This window comes from Salmo trutta, unplaced genomic scaffold (genome assembly GCF_901001165.1).
Source record: "Salmo trutta unplaced genomic scaffold, fSalTru1.1, whole genome shotgun sequence".
NCBI lineage: Eukaryota > Metazoa > Chordata > Actinopteri > Salmoniformes > Salmonidae > Salmo > Salmo trutta.
Window position 1 is genome coordinate 336,964 of NW_021822384.1, and position 21,874 is coordinate 358,837.

At 40.3% G+C, this 21,874-nt stretch overlaps 2 protein-coding genes across 4 annotated transcripts; both read right to left on the reverse strand.

Moving 5' to 3' along the window:
- Positions 1-910: 910 nt before the first annotated feature.
- Positions 911-10,744, reverse strand: LOC115182054 (protein FAM111A-like). 3 transcript variants are annotated; one of them, XM_029743697.1, is made up of 4 exons: positions 10,666-10,744; positions 5,149-5,177; positions 3,666-3,753; positions 911-3,463 (listed from the first exon to the last, which is right to left on the reverse strand). In XM_029743697.1, the coding sequence occupies exons 3-4, from the start codon at positions 3,744-3,746 to the stop codon at positions 1,424-1,426; spliced, it is 2,121 nt and encodes a 706-aa protein (XP_029599557.1). In that variant the 5' UTR covers positions 3,747-3,753; positions 5,149-5,177; positions 10,666-10,744; the 3' UTR covers positions 911-1,423. The 3 variants fall into 3 exon arrangements, with proteins under 3 accessions (XP_029599557.1, XP_029599558.1, XP_029599556.1); XM_029743698.1 differs by lacking the exon at positions 10,666-10,744 and having other exon boundaries at positions 5,149-5,669; XM_029743696.1 differs by lacking the exons at positions 5,149-5,177; positions 10,666-10,744 and having other exon boundaries at positions 3,666-3,890.
- A 3,774-nt stretch (positions 10,745-14,518) lies between these two features.
- Positions 14,519-19,768, reverse strand: LOC115182059 (protein FAM111A-like). The gene is made up of 3 exons (XM_029743707.1): positions 19,563-19,768; positions 17,493-17,536; positions 14,519-17,272 (listed from the first exon to the last, which is right to left on the reverse strand). The coding sequence occupies exon 3, from the start codon at positions 16,816-16,818 to the stop codon at positions 15,433-15,435; it is 1,386 nt and encodes a 461-aa protein (XP_029599567.1). The 5' UTR covers positions 16,819-17,272; positions 17,493-17,536; positions 19,563-19,768; the 3' UTR covers positions 14,519-15,432.
- Between the last annotated feature and the right edge of the window lie 2,106 nt (positions 19,769-21,874).

The following is a 21,874-nucleotide window of genomic DNA, read 5'->3' on the forward strand; positions in this document are numbered from 1 at the left end:
GAGGGGGTACAAAAATGATCAGATTAATACTGCCATTGAGAAATTTCAAAACAAGACATGACCTTTTTAAAGGTCAGACTCACAAAAAGAACCATTCTTGCATTCTAACTACCTGCTATTCTAAGTGCTCTGAACAAATTAAGGAAATCGTTCAAACATTGGCACATTCTAAGATCCAATGATAGTATCGGTAATGTGTTTTCGGACCTTCCCTCGGTCGTATTCTCACAGGGCAGAAATCTCAGAGACCAATTCGTGAACTCTGATTTACCACCACAAGATATTCCTGAACAACGTCTATTTGCGCCCCCTACTGGATGGAAACTACAAGTCTAACGGCTGTACTCAATGCAATGACACTTATAAATGTAGATCCTTCAAACACCCCCAAACAGGGAAACAGATCCCAATCAAAGGTGTTAGTTATCACGTGCTCCACTAAGGCAGTTATTTATCTTATAACTTGTCCTTGTGGTAAAAATTATGTGGGTAAAACAAAGCGTGAATTAAAAGTACGTATCTCAGAGCATCGTAGCACCATTAGGTGCAAAAACTCGACAGATGGTTTTCTTCCAAAAAGTGTGGCCCACTTTTTGGAAGAAAACCCTCTGAAGCCATTCTTGTGATTATTGTAATTTTGCTATTGTAAAGGCTTATGTAGCCAAATTGTATCTATGATCGTACGCTATCCATTTATGTTTTTTGTATGCTATTTTAATATATGAGAACTAACCAATGATATCAGGTCACACCCGGCCATGATTACAGACACCTGTGTGTGTCTTTTGACACTATATAAATGAGTCATCTCACAGTGTTTGTCATTATACACTGATGAAGACAGATTGTCTGTCGAAACGTTGGACATAAAATATTTTTGCATCTGAGCTCCTAGAGTGTGCGGCTCTCCTTTATTTTTTAAATGTTCGTTAATGATAAAATATGGTCGTTTTTCAATTTCCTGAAAAGTGTGTTTTGGAGATGAGGTTTTCACCCTACAGCGATGATATGTGATATCGTGGCTTTCCTAAATAAAATGGGCACATCACCATATCCCTCTATAGCTGATGTCTACAGTTGAAAATAAGCGAAGGGGAAGGTGGGTAGACTAGATGGGCAGCGGGTAACCTAGAGGTTAGAGTTTTGGGCTAGCAACTGAAAGGTCACTGGTTCGAATTCCAAAGCTGACAAGGTAATGAATCTGTCTCTGTGCCCTTGAACAAGGCACTTAACCCTAATTTGCTCCTGGGGTGCTGTACTACTATGGCTGAGCCTGTAAAACAACCCATTTCACTGCACATATCTGGTGTGTGTGACAATAAAAGCATAATTGTTTTATTTGATTTAAATTTCCTAGAGCTGCTTCCCAACTCACAGGTGACATCCGCAGTCAGATCCACCCCAACTTCTGTTAAAGCACAGTTCAGCACCTCAATCCAATCCCTGATATACCTACACTTCTTTCAATGATCAATTTCTGCATCTCATCTCTTTTACCACTTTGTGATATTGTGTTCCATATTCCGTTAAGGATATCCGTGTATTCAGGTGGACTTGTGGCCTCCAGCTCAGTGATAAGAATGGCAATGAGCTCAAACAGATGTGGGTTTTTCATGGCAACATCGGTGAATCTTGACAATGTTTGAACATTGTTTGTCTCCACCAAGTAGACCAATACGTTTTCTAGAATGGTCCTGAGAGGGATTGCATATTCAATCACACTCTGAGTTTCATGAGTTTCCTTACATTTGTAAGAAAAGCCACCAGTATGCATGGCAATCACCTGGCAGCCATATACTGGGATGCCATTAATTACTTGACAATGACTGGGATTTATAACCGGAGACCCAGAGGCTCCATAAAGGCAGAAGGTGTTATAGGTCAGCACATCCGGTTTCCCCTGCATTATCTGCTCATAAAACTCATTACCCCCAATTATTTCTTTGATTAACATAATCGAGCTCTGGTTTTCTCCTAAATGTTTGCTCTCAGCTGCATTTCTTTGTTCGACCTCTATTATGGTCGTGTAGTCCATCTTTTTAAACCCTCCATCTGGATGGCCAATGATGTAGATCCCACCTGTCTGAGGGACTGGGCCATACTTCTGAAGGAGACCTGGAGGAAACTTCTTGCCTTTTAATGGGGTCCTCAACTCCAGTATGGCATGGTCAACCTGACGCTTCCACCTATCAACTCCATATTGGATGGCAACCACTTCTGGTTTAACATTTACCTTCCACTGACCTGATCCATGTGGGGTGTCAAAATTAAACGTGACAGTTATGGGAAGCGACAGTGTCTTTCCCACAAGTACACCTTCATCCTTGAACAAATGACCATTTGTCAGGATGAAGTTATCGAACAGCAGGAAACCTGTGCCTTCAGTCAATTTGTGTTCGACCTTACAGACTGAGGTGGTCACTTCTGCCAGCTCTGTTAATCTGTACACTTCAGTAAAACCCTCCGATTTCTTACCAAATTCCTCCCTCATCAACTCTATCACTTCAGACTCAGATTTCTCCTGTGGATACCGACTCTTCATGTGATCTAGTAAACCTTTAAACTGGTTGTGTAAGATCTGCAGAATTTCCCTAGAATCTGGCATGGGAATGTATTTTTGTTTCTTATTTGCCTGTATTTCCTGTCGCTCCTGTGTCATATTTTCCACAGAGGGCCCCTCCTCTGATGTTGAATTTGGGTTGGACTGAGAGGGTTGTGTGGTGTCACCCTCAGATTTGAATCCTGTGTCAGAAATATTTGATTTTGTGGTGGCACTCGCTTTTTTTCTTGTCTGTTCCATTTGAGCAATTTGAAATTTGCGATCTTTTGCCGAGTTTACTACAGTGGACATAACAATATGTGTTCGATTTTGGGGTACCTCATGGAGTATACATGTTTTTTCAAACACTATGTCTGAGAAGCGCCCATCTGATTCCAGAGCTGACTTGACTGTATCCCCATGTTTTGCATAGATACAGAGAGGGCTATATTTCTTATGTTTTTTTTTTTTAAGTATCTCCTTGCCTGTCATGTATTTCCCACCTTTTGCCTCAACACAGAAAGTGACAAATGTGGATTTTTGCTGTTCAAGTTCTTTTCCCTGTTCAACTTCTTTTCCCTGTTCAACTTCTTTTCCCTGTTCAACTTCTTTTCCCTGTTCAACTTCTTTTCCCTGTTCAAGTTCCCTTTTCCCATCTATGGCCGGTGTTTCAGTTTTAGGGAGAGTGTATATAACGAGGGTCTCATCTTTCTTAATTAAGCAACATGGAAAGTGCTCCACTATGGCCCCTTTTTGATTCACAATGACAACTTCTCTCCCCTCCACCTTATCCATGAGTTCACGGAAGATCTCATTTCTTTTGAGAACTTCTAATATGTTGCCAGGTTCGGTACAGGTGATTTCCCCGTTGTATTTCAGGGCCGTATCTCCGCTAGAAAAGGAGAATAGGTGATAGTGTTCTTCCTGTGGAGGAATTTATAAAGAATGTTACTGTTCTTTATAAATATTATATTTGTCTGGTTAAATTATAATAAATCATGCCCCCATAACATATTCCGAGGATTCTTAGGCATGTTAAAGCTTATCAAAACCTGATAGTCATTATCAATATACTAAACAAATACTTCATGATGGATTAGAAATGTGTTATAAACATTATACTGACCTTGTTATTATGAGGTTCAGGCATTTTCATTGTTTTGTTATTTGAAGCCATTTGATCTGATGATGGATCACTCTGGAACATTCCTGAGCTAAGAATATATCCATGTGCACAAGTGTTAAAAAAGAGTGGGGAACACCCAACAGGATTTAACATGAATTCATGGACTCAACTAAAAGCCCCCCAACAGGATTCAACGTGAATTCATGGACTCAACTAAAAGCCCCCCCAACAGGATTCAACATGAATTCATGGACTCAACTAAAAGCCCCCCAACAGGATTCAACGTGAATTCATGGACTCAACTAAAAGCCCCCCCAACAGGATTCAACGTGAATTCATGGACTCAACTAAAAGCCCCCCCAACAGGATTCAACATTAATTCATGGACTCAACTAAAAGCCCCCCCAACAGGATTCAACGTGAATTCATGGACTCAACTAAAAGCCCCCCCAACAGGATTCAACGTGAATTCATGGACTCAACTAAAAGCCCCCCCAACAGGATTCAACATGAATTCATGGACTCAACTAAAAGCCCCCCCAACAGGATTCAACATTAATTCATGGACTCAACTAAAAGCCCCCCCAACAGGATTCAACATGAATTCATGGACTCAACTAAAAGCCCCCCCAACAGGATTCAACATGAATTCATGGACTCAACTAAAAGCCCCCCAACAGGATTCAACGTGAATTCATGGACTCAACTAAAAGCCCCCCCAACAGGATTCAACATTAATTCATGGACTCAACTAAAAGCCCCCCCAACAGGATTCAACATGAATTCATGGACTCAACGAAAAGCCCCCCAACAGGATTCAACATGAATTCATGGACTCAACAAAAAGCCCCCCAACAGGATTCAACATGAATTCATGGACTCAACGAAAAGCCCCCCAACAGGATTCAACATGAATTCATGGACTCAACTAAAAGCCCCCCAACAGGATTCAACATGAATTCATGGACTCAACTAAACAAAGTTTACAGTTTGAACTAAAAGATACATGACAACAAATCAATTATAACATGTGTTCTCTCTTCACAAGTAGATTAGTTTTCACTTGTCATGATTGGTAAAAAGTGATTTAAATGGGGACCACATTTTGTTTTTGAACATTTAGTCAAACACACTTTAATCCCTGTACATGTTTCATATTATCATGGTTTAAAATGGTTTAAACACTAACAAGACTGACCTGTACCCTTCCCTTCTCATTGGAATATATATATATATATATATATATATATATAAAGACATAAACACTAACAAGACTGACCTGTACCCTTCCCTTCTCATTGTAATATATATATATATATAAAGACATAAACACTAACAAGACTGACCTGAACCCTTCCCTTCTCATTGGATTTGAATAATAGAAAGCTCACAGCCTACGATAACAATCCTACTGCCAGTGAGAATGTAGAGTCTGTTTGATAATGTTCTATTCAAAGTATTATACAAATGTTTAGTAACCTACCTCTGTTACGGTGTTGGTTGATCTGAGATCTGTGTTGAAAGAGGAAGTTGTGTCAGTGATCATTGCTTTTATACTTGCGTACGTACATACGTATGTTTTTATACCTGTACAATGATGAATATTAACAGACACACCCTGCGGAAAGGTACTGGTTAAACCAGGTGATTACCCAATGGACGGGCTCAAAGGAAAACCATTCAACAGAATCTAGGGAGCTGGTTCAGGATTATGATGATGATATTGTCTTGGTGTTTGAGGAAAAGAAATACCAGCAAAATATGGTTGAAAGATGTCTCGTTTTTCAACATCTTTTAAGCCTTTTCAACCAACAATATATTTTCAACGTCTTGTGCTCATAGGAAGGACTCCTGTTGACCTTTACATTTAAATAGCATTTACTTGATTGATTAATTAATTGCTCTTGTCATCTTTCCTCGCCACCATCTGTTGGTGGCAAGTGACGCACCTTCTCGAGTTCCCGAGTGGCGCATCAATCTAAGGCACTGCATTTCAGTGCTAGAGGCTTCACTACAGTCCCTGGGTCGAATCCAGGCTGTTTCACAACCGGCCGGGATTGGGAGTCCCATAGGGCGGCGCACAATTGGCCAAGCGTCGTCTGGGTTAGGGGAGGGTTTTGATGGTGTAGGCCGTCATTGTAAATAAGAATTTGTTCTTAACTGACTTGCCTAGTTAAATAAAGGTTAAATAAAAAATATTAACATTTAAAACTAATCCAATGGGTTTTGAAAAGGAGGCAAGGAGAGAGGATGCGAGGAACCAAGGAAACACAATTGAGATCCTTCATTATTTTATGCCGTGTACTCTTCACTGATGGTCTGTGTTCTGTTGGGATGGTCTGTGTTCTGTTGGGGATGGTCTGTGTTCCATTGAGGATGGTCTGTGTTCTGTTGGGGGTGGTCTGTGTTCTGTTGGGGATGGTCTGTGTTCTGTTGGGGATGGTCTGTGTTCTGTTGGGGATGGTCTGTGTTCTGTTGGGGATGGTCTGTGTTCTGTTGGGGGTGGTCTGTGTTCTGTTGGGGATGGTCTGTGTTCTGTTGGGGATGGTCTGTGTTCTGTTGGGATTCAAACGCTCTTGATCTTTGATCAAATAAAGTTAATACAGTATGTCAGAGCAGATGAAATCGTCAAGCTATCTGACGTAAGATAATGGCTCAATGTTTGTTGTTAACAGCTACAGCCTTCATGGGTAACACTTTAGACTAGTCTATCTGTGGATGTTCAACAATAGACCATGTTCTGCTGTTGTGCTCACCTGCACATCGTCATGCCCCACCCTAAACCAACCGGTTTCAGTCTATTCAATTCAAATAGCTTCCATACATCTCATCACAGACCTAAAATAGAATAATCATGATAGATCACATTCCTAAGTATGAATCACGAAGTCACCTGAACAGGTTCTCGAAACAGCTTTAGCCCTCAAGACAGTCATAACTAAGACAGTTCTCTGTTAGCATTTTCCATAGGATTTTTCTTTGTTTCCACCTTGCTAATGCTATCGTTCCTGGATAGCCACGATGGCACCACAGACAAATAACATTCTTTAGCTAAGAATATATCCATGTGCACGGGGGTTAAAACTAGAGTGGGGAACACCCAACAGGATTCAACGTGAATTCATGGACTCAACTAAAAGCCCCCCAACAGGATTCAACATGAATTCATGGACTCAACTAAAAGCCCCCCAACAGGATTCAACGTGAATTCATGGACTCAACTAAAAGCCCCCCAACAGGATACAACATTAATTCATGGACTCAACTAAAAGCCCCCCAACAGGATACAACATTAATTCATGGACTCAACTAAAAGCCCCCCAACAGGATTCAACGTGAATTCATGGACTCAACTAAAAGCCCCCCAACAGGATTCAACGTGAATTCATGGACTCAACTAAAAGCCCCCCAACAGGATTCAACGTGAATTCATGGACTCAACTAATAGCCCCCCAACAGGATTCAACGTGAATTCATGGACTCAACTAAAAGCCCCCCCCCAACAGGATTCAACATGAATTCATGGACTCAACTAAAAGCCCCCCAACAGGATTCAACGTGAATTCATGGACTCAACTAAAAGCCCCCCAACAGGATTCAACATGAATTCATGGACTCAACTAAAAGCCCCCCAACAGGATACAACGTGAATTCATGGACTCAACTAAAAGCCCCCCCAACAGGATTCAACGTGAATTCATGGACTCAACTAAAAGCCCCCCAACAGGATTCAACATGAATTCATGGACTCAACTAAAAGCCCCCCAACAGGATTCAACGTGAATTCATGGACTCAACTAAAAGCCCCCCAACAGGATTCAACGTGAATTCATGGACTCAACTAAAGCCCCCCAACAGGATTCAACGTGAATTCATGGACTCAACTAAAAGCCCCCCAACAGGATTCAACGTGAATTCATGGACTCAACTAAAAGCCCCCCAACAGGATTCAACATGAATTCATGGACTCAACTAAAAGCCCCCCAACAGGATTCAACGTGAATTCATGGACTCAACTAAAAGCCCCCCAACAGGATTCAACGTGAATTCATGGACTCAACTAAAAGCCCCCCAACAGGATTCAACGTGAATTCATGGACTCAACTAAAAGCCCCCCAACAGGATTCAACGTGAATTCATGGACTCAACTAAAAGCCCCCCAACAGGATTCAACGTGAATTCATGGACTCAACTAAAGCCCCCCAACAGGATTCAACATGAATTCATGGACTCAACTAAAAGCCCCCAACAGGATTCAACGTGAATTCATGGACTCAACTAAAAGCCCCCCAACAGGATTCAACGTGAATTCATGGACTCAACTAAAAGCCCCCCAACAGGATTCAACGTGAATTCATGGACTCAACTAAAAGCCCCCCAAAAGGATTCAACGTGAATTCATGGACTCAACTAAAAGCCCCCCAACAGGATTCAACATGAATTCATGGACTCAACTAAAAGCCCCCCAACAGGATTCAACGTGAATTCATGGACTCAACTAAAAGCCCCCCAACAGGATTCAACGTGAATTCATGGACTCAACTAAAAGCCCCCCAACAGGATTCAACATGAATTCATGGACTCAACTAAAAGCCCCCCAACAGGATTCAACATGAATTCATGGACTCAACTAAAAGCCCCCCAACAGGATTCAACGTGAATTCATGGACTCAACTAAAAGCCCCCCCAACAGGATTCAACGTGAATTCATGGACTCAACTAAAAGCCCCCCAACAGGATTCAACGTGAATTCATGGACTCAACTAAAAGCCCCCCAACAGGATTCAACGTGAATTCATGGACTCAACTAAAAGCCCCCCAACAGGATTCAACGTGAATTCATGGACTCAACTAAAAGCCCCCCAACAGGATTCAACATGAATTCATGGACTCAACTAAAAGCCCCCCAACAGGATTCAACGTGAATTCATCGACTCAACTAAAAGCCCCCCAACAGGATTCAACATGAATTCATGGACTCAACTAAAAGCCCCCCAACAGGATTCAACATAAATTCATGGACTCAACTAAAAGCCCCCCAACAGGATTCAACATGAATTCATGGACTCAACGAAAAGCCCCCCCAACAGGATTCAACATGAATTCATGGACTCAACTAAAAGCCCCCCAACAGGATTCAACATGAATTCATGGACTCAACTAAACAAAGTTTACAGTTTGAACTAAAAGAACACGACAACAAATCAATTATAACATGGGTTCTCTCTTCACAAGTAGATTCGTTTTCACTTGTCATGATTGGTAAAAAGTGATTTGAATAGGGACCACATTTTGTTTTTCAACATTTAGTCAAACACACTTTAATCCCTGTACATGTTTCAAATTATCATGGTTTAAAATGGTTTAAACACTAACAAGGCTGACCTGAACCCTTCCCTTCTCATTGTAATATATATATATATATATAGACATAAACACTAACAAGACTGACCTGTACCCTTCCCTTCTCATTGTAATATATATATATATATAAAGACATAAACACTAACAAGACTGACCTGAACCCTTCCCTTCTCATTGTAATATATATATATATATATATATAGACATAAACACTAACAAGACTGACCTGTACCCTTCCCTTCTCATTGTAATATATATATATATATATATATATATATATATAAACACTAACAAGACTGACCTGTACCTTTCCCTTCTCATTGTAATATATATATATATATATATATATATATATATATATATATATATATATATAGACATAAACATTAACAAGACTGACCTGTACCCTTCCCTTCTCATTGTAATATATATATATATATATATATATATATATATATATATATATAAAGACATAAACACTAACAAGACTGACCTGAACCCTTCCCTTCTCATTGTAATATATATATATATATATATATATATATATATATATATATATATATATATATATAAACACTAACAAGACTGACCTGTACCCTTCCCTTCTCATTGTAATATATATATATATATATATATATATATATATATATATATATATATATATATATATATATATATATATATATATAAACACTAACAAGACTGACCTTTACCCTTCCCTTCTCATTGTAATATATATATATATATATATATAGACATAAACACTAACAAGACTGAACTGTACCCTATCCCTTCTCATTGTAATATATATATATATATAGACATAAACACTAACAAGACTGACCTGTACCCTTCCCTTCTCATTGTAATATATATATATATATAAAGACATAAACACTAACAAGACTGACCTGTACCCTTCCCTTCTCATTGTAATATATATATATATATAAAGACATAAACATTAACAAGACTGACCTTTACCCTTCCCTTCTCATTGTAATATATATATATATATATATATAAAGACATAAACACTAACAAGACTGACCTGAACCCTTCCCTTCTCATTGTAATATATATATATATATAAAGACATAAACACTAACAAGACTGACCTGAACCCTTCCCTTCTCATTGTAATATATATATATATATAAAGACATAAACACTAACAAGACTGACCTGAACCCTTCCCTTCTCATTGTAATATATATATATATATATAAAGACATAAACACTAACAAGACTGACCTGTACCCTTCCCTTCTCATTGTAGTATATATATATATATATATATATATATATATATATATAAACACTAACAAGACTGACCTGTACCCTTCCCTTCTCATTGTAATATATATATATATATAAAGACATAAACACTAACAAGACTGACCTGTACCCTTCCCTTCTCATTGTAGTATATATATATATATATATATATATAAACACTAACAAGACTGACCTGTACCCTTCCCTTCTCATTGTAATATATATATATATATAAAGACATAAACACTAACAAGACTGACCTGTACCCTTCCCTTCTCATTGTAATATATATATATATATATAAAGACATAAACACTAACAAGACCGACCTGTATTATACAAATGTTTAGTAACCTACCTCTGTTACGGTGTTGGTTGATCTGAGATCTGTGTTGAAAGAGGAAGTTGTGGCAGTGATCATTGTTTTTATACTTGCGTACGTACATACGTATGTTTTTATACATGCGCAATGATGAATATTAATAGACACACCCTGTGGAAAGGTACTGGTTAAACCAGGTGATTACCCAATGGACGGGCTCAAAGGAAAACCATTCAACAGAATCTAGGGAGCTGGTTCAGGATTATGATGATGATATTGTCTTGGTGTTTGAGGAAGAGAAATACCAGCAAAATATGGAAGCCTTTTCATATAATATATAGTTATAATCATTTTAGAAACAACAAAATATTTTATTACTTTATCAAACATATTATGACATTAGTGATCGTCAAAATCTGTTATATTTGTGAATGTCAAAATCAACATTTGAGCCATTTAGACAGCGTGTGTCCCTGCTATAGACAAGTGGAGAAGGGCTATGTAAAGGGCCTAAATCAACATTTGGGCCATTTAAACAGCGTGTGTCCCTTCTATAGACAAGGGGAGAAGGACTAGGTAAAGGGTCTAAATCAACATTTGGTCCATTTAAACAGCGTGTGTCCCTTCTATAGACAAGGGGAGAAGGACTAGGTAAAGGGCCTAAATCAACATTTGGGCCATTTAAACAGCGTGTGTCCCTGCTATAGACAAGGGGAGAAGGACTAGGTAAAGGGCTCCATTTTGTTGTTCTGTAGCATATGCAATGTGTCTGCCTCCAACATAAAACATTTCTTTACTTCCACACATAATTACTTCTTTATTTATTTTAGGTTTAAGGAAGTGTGTAGGTCGCATTCTTTATTGTAGAGCTATGAAAGTTATATATTTAGATTCAACTGCTCGAGACAAATTCAGCAATTGCTTTGCCATGTCTGTGCTGTGAAGCAGTCGAGTTGGATAAATGTTTTTCTCAGGACTGCCCCAATTTGATGTGATGTCGGAGTGAAGTGATACACATTGATGTAATGATGCAGCCAACCACCAGAGGGAGGTAGATACATGTTTATCCGACAAAGGACCTTTACATGGTCCTAGAAAGGTCTGGATTTCAGTCTTTTGACTTAAAAAACTGCAGGGATTTTATAAAATAAGTAATGTAAACATATACATCTTTTTTTTAAGTAATCCTAATGCCCGATTTCAGGGGGCGGTCAGCTTTTAAGGAGAAGTTCTTTCAGGTTGTTCTGGTAGGTTGAGATGGCTGCATGCGCTGAGCAGCCATCAGCCACCTCCTCCAGTCGAGCCAGGTGGATCAGCATCTGGACATGGAAGGGGTCTCCGTTGATCCAGATCTTGAGAGGACGAGTCTTCATGTGGCCATCTTCCAGCATGGAGTTCTTCAGTTGCGTCAATGGAAACACAACGTTTGCATCTCTTCATCTTTTCCACATCATGTTCATCTTCCGTCTCTTCAGGCATTCCTCCATGACATCGTGTTCAGGCCTTCCTCCATGACATCGTCTTCAGGCCTTCCTCTATGACATCGTGTTCAGGCCTTCCTCCATGACATCGTCTTCAGTCCTTCCTCCATGACATCGTGTTCAGTCCTTCCTCCATGACATCGTGTTCAGTCCTTCCTCCATGACATCGTGTTCAGTCCTTCCTCCATGACATCGTGTTCAGTCCTTCCTCCATGACATCGTCTTCAGTCCTTCCTCCATGACATCGTCTTCAGTCCTTCCTCCATGACATCGTGTTCAGTCCTTCCTCCATGACATCGTCTTCAGTCCTTCCTCCATGACATCGTCTTCAGTCCTTCCTCCATGACATCGTGTTCAGTCCTTCCTCCATGACATCGCCTTCAGGCCTTCCTCCATGACATCATCTTCAGGCCTTCCTCCATGACATCTTCAGGCCTTCCTCCATGTCATCGCTCACAGAGGACGCCTCATCTGCAAACACACGGTTCAGAACGTCTTCCATGCTCTCTTGAGGGGTCAGGGTCTTGAAGGCAAACGTGATTATATCTATCAGTAGAGATATTGCTAAAGCCCCGAAGCCTGCTACCTCTGGTACAGTAGTGTTTGCTCACTAGGTCCTCAGTCCAAGCTGGTATGTAGCTGCATTAATCCAGTTTCTGCTCATGGGACTGCTCGTTCACATTATCCAGTTTTGGCTTAAGAATGTCAGGAAAGTATTGTCAATAGAAACACAGACAGTAGAAACCCAGACAGTAGAAACCCAGACAGTAGAAACCCAGACAGTAGAAACACAGTCAGTAGAAACACAGGCAGTAGAAACACAGGCAGTAGAAACCCAGACAGTAGAAACACAAACAGTAGAAACACAAACAGTAGAAACACAGTCAGTTGAAACACAGTCAGTAGAAACACAGTCAGTAGAAACACAGACAGTAGTAACACAGTCAGTAGAAACACAGTCAGTAGAAACACAGGCAGTAGAAACACAGGCAGTAGAAACACAGACAGTAGAAACACAGACAGTAGAAACACAGACAGAAGACAGTAGAAACACAGACAGTAGAAACACAGACAGTAGAAACCCAGGCAGTAGAAACACAGACAGAAGACAGTAGAAACACAGACAGTAGAAACACAGACAGTAGAAACCCAGACAGTAGAAACCCAGTCAGTAGAAACACAGGCAGTAGAAACACAGACAGTAGAAACACAGACAGTAGAAACACAGACAGAAGAAACACAGACAGTAGAAACACAGACAGTAGAAACACAGACAGTAGAAACACAGGCAGTAGGACAAAACACATCATATTTTTCAGCGTTCAGACACCTGTTACACAGACAACCGTGGGACTGGAACCAGCAGCCATGAGAACTGCATGTGGCTACGTACCAAATGACACCCCTATACCCTATATAGTGCACTACCTTGGGTCCTGGTCAAAAGTGCACTATATAGGGGATAGGGTGCAATTTTCAATGGAAGCCAGTAATTTAGGGCTGTACAGCCCTTATGGTTAGCAAAAATGTATGACATAAGTCAAAATGATAAATCCAGATGTCATTGAGGAGATTCATGCAGCACCTCTTTTGGTGGTGTTCTTAAAATCAAAGAGATTTCACTGAATTTAACCTAGTTATTAATATATAAAAAAGGAAAGAATTAGGACTTGATGGTTGTTGAACTGACGACCAATCATTTTCTGTTCTGTTCTAGTCTAAAACGTTACATAATATCTGTATCATTATTTGTTGTACTTTTCTGCTTATTTATCACTTCACTGAAAGTATTGATTATGTAATAGACATGTACCACTGTCTCACCCTACACTGTTTAGTGGCAAAGAAAGGGTTGCCTCTTCTGCTGTAGTTGAGGGCTAAATCACCATGGAGATATTTCTATATAAATCACAAGGTCTACAGCCAGGACATTAGATGAAATGCAGCATGACAATATTACTCTGTCTACTCTAAATGGATTCATGTTATTTGTGATCAGACACCATTGTGTGGTCAGTCATGTGATCAAACACACCCTTGTGTGGTCACAGTCATGTGATCAGACACACCATTGTGTGGTCACGGTCATGTGATCAGACACACCATTGTGTGGTCACAGTCATGTGATCAGACACACCATTGTGTGGTCCCGGTCATGTGATCAGACACACCATTGTGTGGTCACGGTCATGTGATCAGACACACCATTGTGTGGTCACAGTGATGTGATCAGACACACCATTGTGTGGTCACAGTCATGTGATCAGACACCATTGTGTGGTCACAGTCATGTGATCAGACACACCATTGTGTGGTCACAGTCATGTGATCAGACACACCATTGTGTGGTCACAGTCATGTGATCAGACACACCATTGTTTGGTCCACTTGCAATAAGAAGCAATAAGCAAGCTGTAATTGTCACATTTATTGATTAGTCTGTCACTAGTTTTATGCATGGTTGTTTTCATTTCATGAGTTATAACAATTTCAACATGATACAGTATTCCAATGTAATAACAGTTACCACATTGTATCCATGATTAACTTTAACAAGCTACATTGTCAAAACCAAGAAAGCAGAATGATGGATCCATGAAGTAATATAATAATATACCATTTAGCAGACGCTTTTATCCAAAGAGACTTACAGTCGCACTGCATAAAATATTGTTTTGTAAGTATGGGTGGTCCCAGGAATCTAACCATCCTCTACCAACTGAGCTACAAAGGACCTGAAGTCACTGGGAAGTCACCGTCTCAGAAGAGTACAAAAGTAGTGAGCCATGACTCTATTCCACATGATATTTTGAGACACGTTAAAGCAAAGGCAAGTGATCAAAATGTAGAACAAAATAAAACAATATTTAGATTGCAACAATCTGATCTAGGTAGATGTCTTAATCTATTAAATGTTTATCTTAGCAGGGAAGGCCCACTGAGACCAAAGTCTCTTTTTCAAAGGAAACCATGCTTCACAGAAATGCAGTGTACTTCATAAGGAACCAGTGATGAGAATTACAGAAAACAAAGGTGCATGAGAGATAAAACAATACAAATGATTAAAAAAACATGTACCTTTGACCTAGGACAAGTAATCTATCAATGCCCAAAAGGCACTAGTGGAATGGTTGAACATAAATACTGACATTACAGTATTTGCAGCCTACCTCTCAATTTTAATCGACATTGTTGTGTTGTTCCCAGGACAACCACTGGGTGGCATTGTGTTGTTCCCAGGACAACCACTGGGAGGCATTGTTGTATTGTTCCCAGGACAACCACTGGGTGCATTGTATTAGCTGTATTTGCAACAATCTACCTACGACATATCCATAGGCTCATCACCATTGAAAAGAGCCTCAAACAGGAAGCGGTTTTTCTGTGCCTCTTCCTGAACTCTTGTCAAAACTGCCTGATTGTTGTCCTCCTTCAAACGGATGACAAAGTTCTGTAATATGGTGAACAGAGGGAGGGCGTACTCTAACACACTCTGTGTGCTCTGAGTGCGCTTATCCTCATAGTTAAAGCCACCAGTATGCATGCCAAACACTCGACCAAGGTCATCGAAGACTGGAGAGCCAGAAGATCCATGGAAGAAGGAGGTGTTATAGGTCACAAAGTCGTCCTTGTTCTCCTGCATCACCTCCTCGTAGCGCTTTTTGTTTTCTTCAACGGCATCATTTATTGTGAAGATTGCATGCCCATTTTCCCGTTTATATTTATTCGCAGCCTCCTCTCTTATTTCACTGCCAATGATGGAGATGGGTTCTATTTGTTTCACTAGTCCACCTGGGTGTCCAATGAGGCAGGCCCCACCGCATGCTGGAACTGGGCCATATTCACAGAGGAGACCAGGAGGGACCTTTTTCTGTTTCTTGTTTTTCGGAGGTTCCATCTCCAGTATGGCATAGTCCATGTAATGTTTTTCCTGATGTCCATATTGAAAGTCGATCAGCAGGGTTTTGGCTTTGATCACGTTCACATCGGATCCATTTGGATTTTCATAGTTGAACTTCACAGATACATCAACTAACAACTGCATGTTCTTTCTTACAGTTTCACCAAACAAATGTGCATTTGTTAGGATGTAGTTATCAAACAGCACGAAGCCTGTCCCCTGAACACCCTGAACACCCTCAACAATCACCTGACAAACGGAGGCACCAAGTTCAATCAATTTCTTCACTCTGTGAACCTCCGAGAACTTCTGTCTGATTTTCCCGAATTCCTGCTTCATCAGATCCAACTCTTCAGGAAGTGTCCTCTTTTGGCTGTCCTCCCTCCTACTTTCCATCTGCTTCACCAGATCATCAAACTGGTTGCGAAGGATCTTCAATATTTCACCATGGTCTGGCATGGGATTGCTTTTCCGTTTCTGCTTTCTTCTCGAAGAGGACTCCCCTACATCTGATGTTTCAGTTGTTAGCGTTGATGGAGTCATCTGTGTTCTATCTCCTTCAGAGTCAGGGCTTGGGTCGAACAGAGATGTTTGTGTGGTGTCTCCTTCAGAGTTTACAATGGTTTTTATGGTGGAGTCAGATGTTTCCATCTTGGTTTCCTTTTCCTCCTTATGTTTTGTCAGACAGATTTCAAAGTTTCTACCATTAAGTTTTTTTGCTATTTGCCCCATTGAAACCTTGCTCCCTGTTAATCGCTCAGAGCTGACATTTCTGTTCAAACACAATGTTTGAGAAGCGACCATCATTTCGTAGAGCCTTCTTCACTTCCTTCTTCTGTTTTGCATAGATACATAGAGGTCCATAGGACTGAAGGTGTTTGTTTCTAAGTATTGGTTTTGATTTGGTGTTTTTCCCTCCTGTTGTCTCAATAGAGAAAGTGACATAATTGTCTGTTTCCTCATCCGTGTCCCCTGCAGTTTCATCTGTGGCATATGTGACCATCTCAATAGTGAGAAGGTCATCCTCTTTGATCAGCCAACATGGAAAGTGCTTCACTATGTACCCCTTACAACTCTTGATGACAATGTCTCTCCCTTTCAGTGTCTTCTTGTCCATTTGGTTTAACTCCTTGAATGTTTCATTAGTTTCAAGTGCTCTCAATATTGTTCCAGGTTTGTTGCAGGTGATTTCCTCTTTGGTTATTTTATGAGTTGGGCAACTGAAGGAGAACGAGTGACAGTGTTCCGTTTCTGGATAAATCTGTAAAAGAAAATCGAACATCAATATTCTCATGTTACTGGTGTTACTGAAATGGTAAGCATAAAGTATTCTGAGATACTCTGCAGTATATTTTCATCATATTGAGAAACAGTATAAATATATACAGACAAGATCACTCTGTCCTTGATTGCTGATAATGCTTTTATTATGTGACCCATCAAAGTCATGCTTAAATTAAAACTAAAATAACTTGACTTACATTGCTCTTAAGCGGCTCAGACTTCACCATGGCTGCCATTGGACCTGTGAAATGATTCAACATTATTAAGTCTATTGTGGTTGATAAAAGGGTCATTCCATCAATAGTGCATTTTAGGTAATTTGGTTTAAAACAACTATTTATGTCACCTAATTGTAACATTGTCATAAAGAGCACATTCAACTTCATAAAGAAACATGTTTTCCCATCTCAAGAGGTTAAAGGTAGACTCAGTGAAATGATGTAGCAACGAGCAGCTGACTAGGTTTCCCCTTTCCCCTTCCCCAGCTCACCGGCTTTTACACTATAACTATTAGATTTTTCATGTTTCTTTTGAAACATTTTTTGATAAAGGAATAGTTTCACCATATTAAAATGAGAGTTCAGTTCACGTACCTAACAGGGTTTGATCTTGAAACGAGGGACAAATGTTACTTCATCACTAATGACGTTATATAATAAAACATCTTAAAAAATGACTGTCAAAGCAACAAAGTAACTAGGCTTTACAATGATGGTCAAAACGTGGCGTAATGTTGTGGGTTAAAATCATCCTAGAAATAGAAAGAACAGAAGGATGCAATATTGGTGCACATTTCTACTTAAAATATTAAAAGGGCAAAAGGCACTCTACTTGTGAGAACGACCGAGAACAGGTAGACGGAAGAAGAACAGGGAAGAAGACGGCCCAGAGAGGGCTTTCAATAAAGACCCAAACACAAGATAAACCAGTAGCTTCTCTCTTTGGCTTGTAAAATAGACACCCCACCGGTGGTTCACAAGAACAAGTCAGATCCAATGGTACTCAATGACCAGCTAAGCTTTGGTTAAATGAATCTAGAAAAATCAGTTGTGATAGTGTAGTAGCTTACTGCTATGGCAACCACATCTAAACCAGAGACTGTTGGTGATCACTGCATACAGTATATAGGGTACTGTATATTGCATATATAGCGTACTGAGCGTAACATACCCCACCCTCAACTTCTGGAGAGGCCCTGTCTAAACCAGAGACTGTTGGTGATCACTGCATATATAGCGTACTGTATAAATGCCCCGCCTACTCAGTGAGCGTTACATACCTGCCCCACCCTCAACTTCTGGAAAGGTCCTGTCTAAACCAGAGACTGTTGGTGATCACTGCATACATAGGGTACTGTATAAATGCCCCACCCTCAACTTCTGGAAAGGTCCTGTCTAAACCAGAGACTGTTGGTGATCACTGCATATATAGGGTACTGTATAAATGCCCCGCCCTCAACTTCTGGAAAGGCCCTGTCTAAACCAGATGGTAGTAAATTAATAAAGCAACTGTCTTTTTGGTCAGGCTATAGAAGGTAATGGAGAGAGATATAATTATAATAACAATTAGAAAATCACTTTGTTTTACATTTTACAATTTAGTTGAGTAGACAGTCATATTTAAAAATGCCAAATGATTAGGGAAATGTGAACCAAACAGTCTCTTATGATGACATGATTGATAAGCTTGTGTTATTACAGGTGTGTTCAAAAGACAGTGGTCAATTATTGAAAAGTTTTGGATTGATAAACTTGTGTTATTATCGCCATACTATTGTGTAACAACACAGGGTGTGTTCGTAAATTCAATCTGGAGTGCCAGAGTGCGCGCTGGGCGTTCCTAAATTCAGAGCAGAGAAGGGTTGATCCGAGCGTTCTGGCTTCACAATGGCAATCAAGCACTCAAGCTAACATGCTAACGTTGGCTAGCTTGCTAGCTACTTCCAGACACACATGAGAGAACACCTCACACTGATCTTTGTACTCTCCCTAGCAGAGCTGGTTAGGCTGTTTTCATGTTGTCCAGAGCGGTAACCAACTTCACATAACCCCCCCAGAAGAAAGGGCACATGGACAACCACACTTCAGGTTGACTTGGTTTTTATCTGCAGTAAAAGATATCAAACAGTGACGACAGGCATTGACAGGACAGTAACAGCCACATGTTCACTGCTCTCAGAATATCTCTCTCAGACTCAATCCACAAAGTGATTGTATAGTATACATGAGTTGTGTTTAAAAATAAAATAAAAATACAGAAAAACATACCTGCAGTAAAAGATATCAAACAGTGATGACAGGCATTGACAGGACGGTAACAGCCACACGTTCACTGGTTAGGTTTTCCAAAGACACTACTGTGTTATACAGTTTAAAAAACAGTTGTTTATATACAGAGGAAGGAGACACCAACCAGTTCTCAGAATATCTCTCTCAGACTGAGGAGCAGGCAGACCAACTTCCCAAATAGGGGAGAAGTACTCAAATCCCACTAGTTGTACATTCAAAGAAAATAAAACAAAAATGGTACGTCCGAAGACCTCTCGTATTGCCAACCTTACTACAATGGCAGCAAATAATTCTTATGAATTCAACAACACATAATGAAAGGAAACTATTTATATCACACCTTTTCCTGAAGTGAATGGTTTCACCCACCACTCTACCCGCGAACAGCCGGGTTCTTTCATTGACATTTAAATTGCGCGCGAAGTTGACGGAAACTCAAACGTTTTCATTTTGTCACATTGGCAAAAATGTAATCACGCGCGCTTTTTTTGCCGCCTTTTATTGACACCGGCCATATTCACCTTTCTTAAATTCATCCGTTACGCTTCGAACACACCGACTGTGTTTTGCGTTTCGATACACCAGAAGTACATTCATTTCCAATGGAACGCTGCGTTTGCCTTGCAGCATTGAGTTGCAGAGGCAGTTGTTGCACGTTCTGTGTGGTCAAATTGTATGTGTAGACTTGACAGAAAGTAGCAAAATGTGAATGTTGAATTTTTGTTGCACACATATCCAGTAAAAATAAAAGTGGGATTACGTAATAAAAACAGTTTGACTGGAGAATTTCTTTACATTTTTCATTTATTTGCCAAGTATATTATTTATTCGTTGACATCCACAAAGTAATTTTGAGAGCCTATAATATAATTTCCCTCCTAAATGCAGCTTTGGCGCAAAATGCATAATAGTCAAGATAGCAGAGTCGGCTCTTTCAACAATGAGACCAACGTTGAGGAAGGTGGTCTTGATCGCGCTGTTGGGCCGGGACCAGCCCCGCCGAAAGCGCAGGTCTGTGTGGGTCCAGAGATGGTTAAAGTCCCGAAAGCAGGCAGGGGAGTTCCACCGTCTCATTCAAGAGCTTCGACTGTTTGGAGAGGAATTCCCAAGTTACTTTCGTCTGGACCGAAGCCAGTTCGATCACCTGCTCCAGATGGTTGGAGCCAGGATCGCCCGGATGGATACCAACTACCGGGAGTCCATCAGCCCAGTTGAACGCCTGGCGATTTGTCTCCGGTAAGATACATTCTAGTACATTTTTAAAGCCTTTGATACCATAATTGATTGATATTTGATACATTGTTTTTATGTGCAACCTAGCTAGCTAAAGAAAATTGGGATGCCTTCTGCTCTGATGAAGGTAGGCTAGTCTTCTCCAGGACCCATTGTTGTGGGTCACATTAACTAGCCACATCTAGCACATGCTCACTACTAAACTGACCTGGTGTAACAGTGTAGGTTCCATCCCTCTCTTCACCCCAACCCAGGCTTGAACCAGGGACCCTTGCACGCATCAACAACTGACACCCACCGAAGCATCGTTACCCATCGCGCCACAAGAGCCACGGCCTTTGCAACGCAAGGGGAAACCCTACTTCAAGTCTCAGAGCGAGTGACGTCACTGATTGAAACGCTATTAGCGCGCACCACCGCTAACTAACTAGCCATTTCACATCGATTACACTGGCAATCCTACTATCGTGGACACTTGTCTCCAAGCAGCATTTTTTTGTGTTTATGTCGCTGTAGCTGTCAGCAGTTGTGTCAAAAAGACAAGGTTTTGAGGATACTGCGAAAATGATTCTCTCCATGTGTCCAACCGCATGCGACCATCTGCAAAAGATACCTGCATCAGTATTGTTGCCTAGCTGCGCAAAATGTTATGCAGCAGTGATGCAATGACACAGTCGGTGTGTTCGAAGCGTTATTCTGCGCTCTGACACACTCGGATGAGAGCGCTCTGAAATCGGAGTAGATAGTCAGAGTGAATTTACAAACGAACCGTTAATGTGACATTCAAGGGCTCTATTTTAACAAACCTAATGCAATGGTAAATCTCAGCGTTAGTGTTTGGGTTCGGGAGTGTGTCCTTAATATTTGTTTATATTTTCACAACCTGAAAGGGCTGGGTTTTCACTATAGTGCTGGGTTTTATTAATGAATAAAAACAAGTTTTCGGTGTGTCAGAATGTGCTCCATGGCTAAATATGTGGTTGCTTCAAGTTGTGTATTTCCGGTCTTTAATGTATTGCGTTGTCATCCAACTCCAATTCAAATGTTAGTCCTTTATA

What these genes read in the sequence shown, in the direction of transcription:
- LOC115182059 (XM_029743707.1), bottom strand. Translation starts at nt 16,818, where the DNA reads ATGATGGTCGCTTCTCAAACATTGTGTTTGAACAGAAATGTCAGCTCT.
- LOC115182054 (XM_029743696.1), bottom strand. Translation starts at nt 3,818, where the DNA reads ATGTTAAATCCTGTTGGGTGTTCCCCACTCTTTTTTAACACTTGTGCA. An exon ending in CTGAACCTCATAATAACAAG is followed by an intron (nt 3,464 to 3,665) that starts GTCAGTATAATG and finishes ATTCCTCCACAG; the next exon opens with GAAGAACACTATCACCTATT.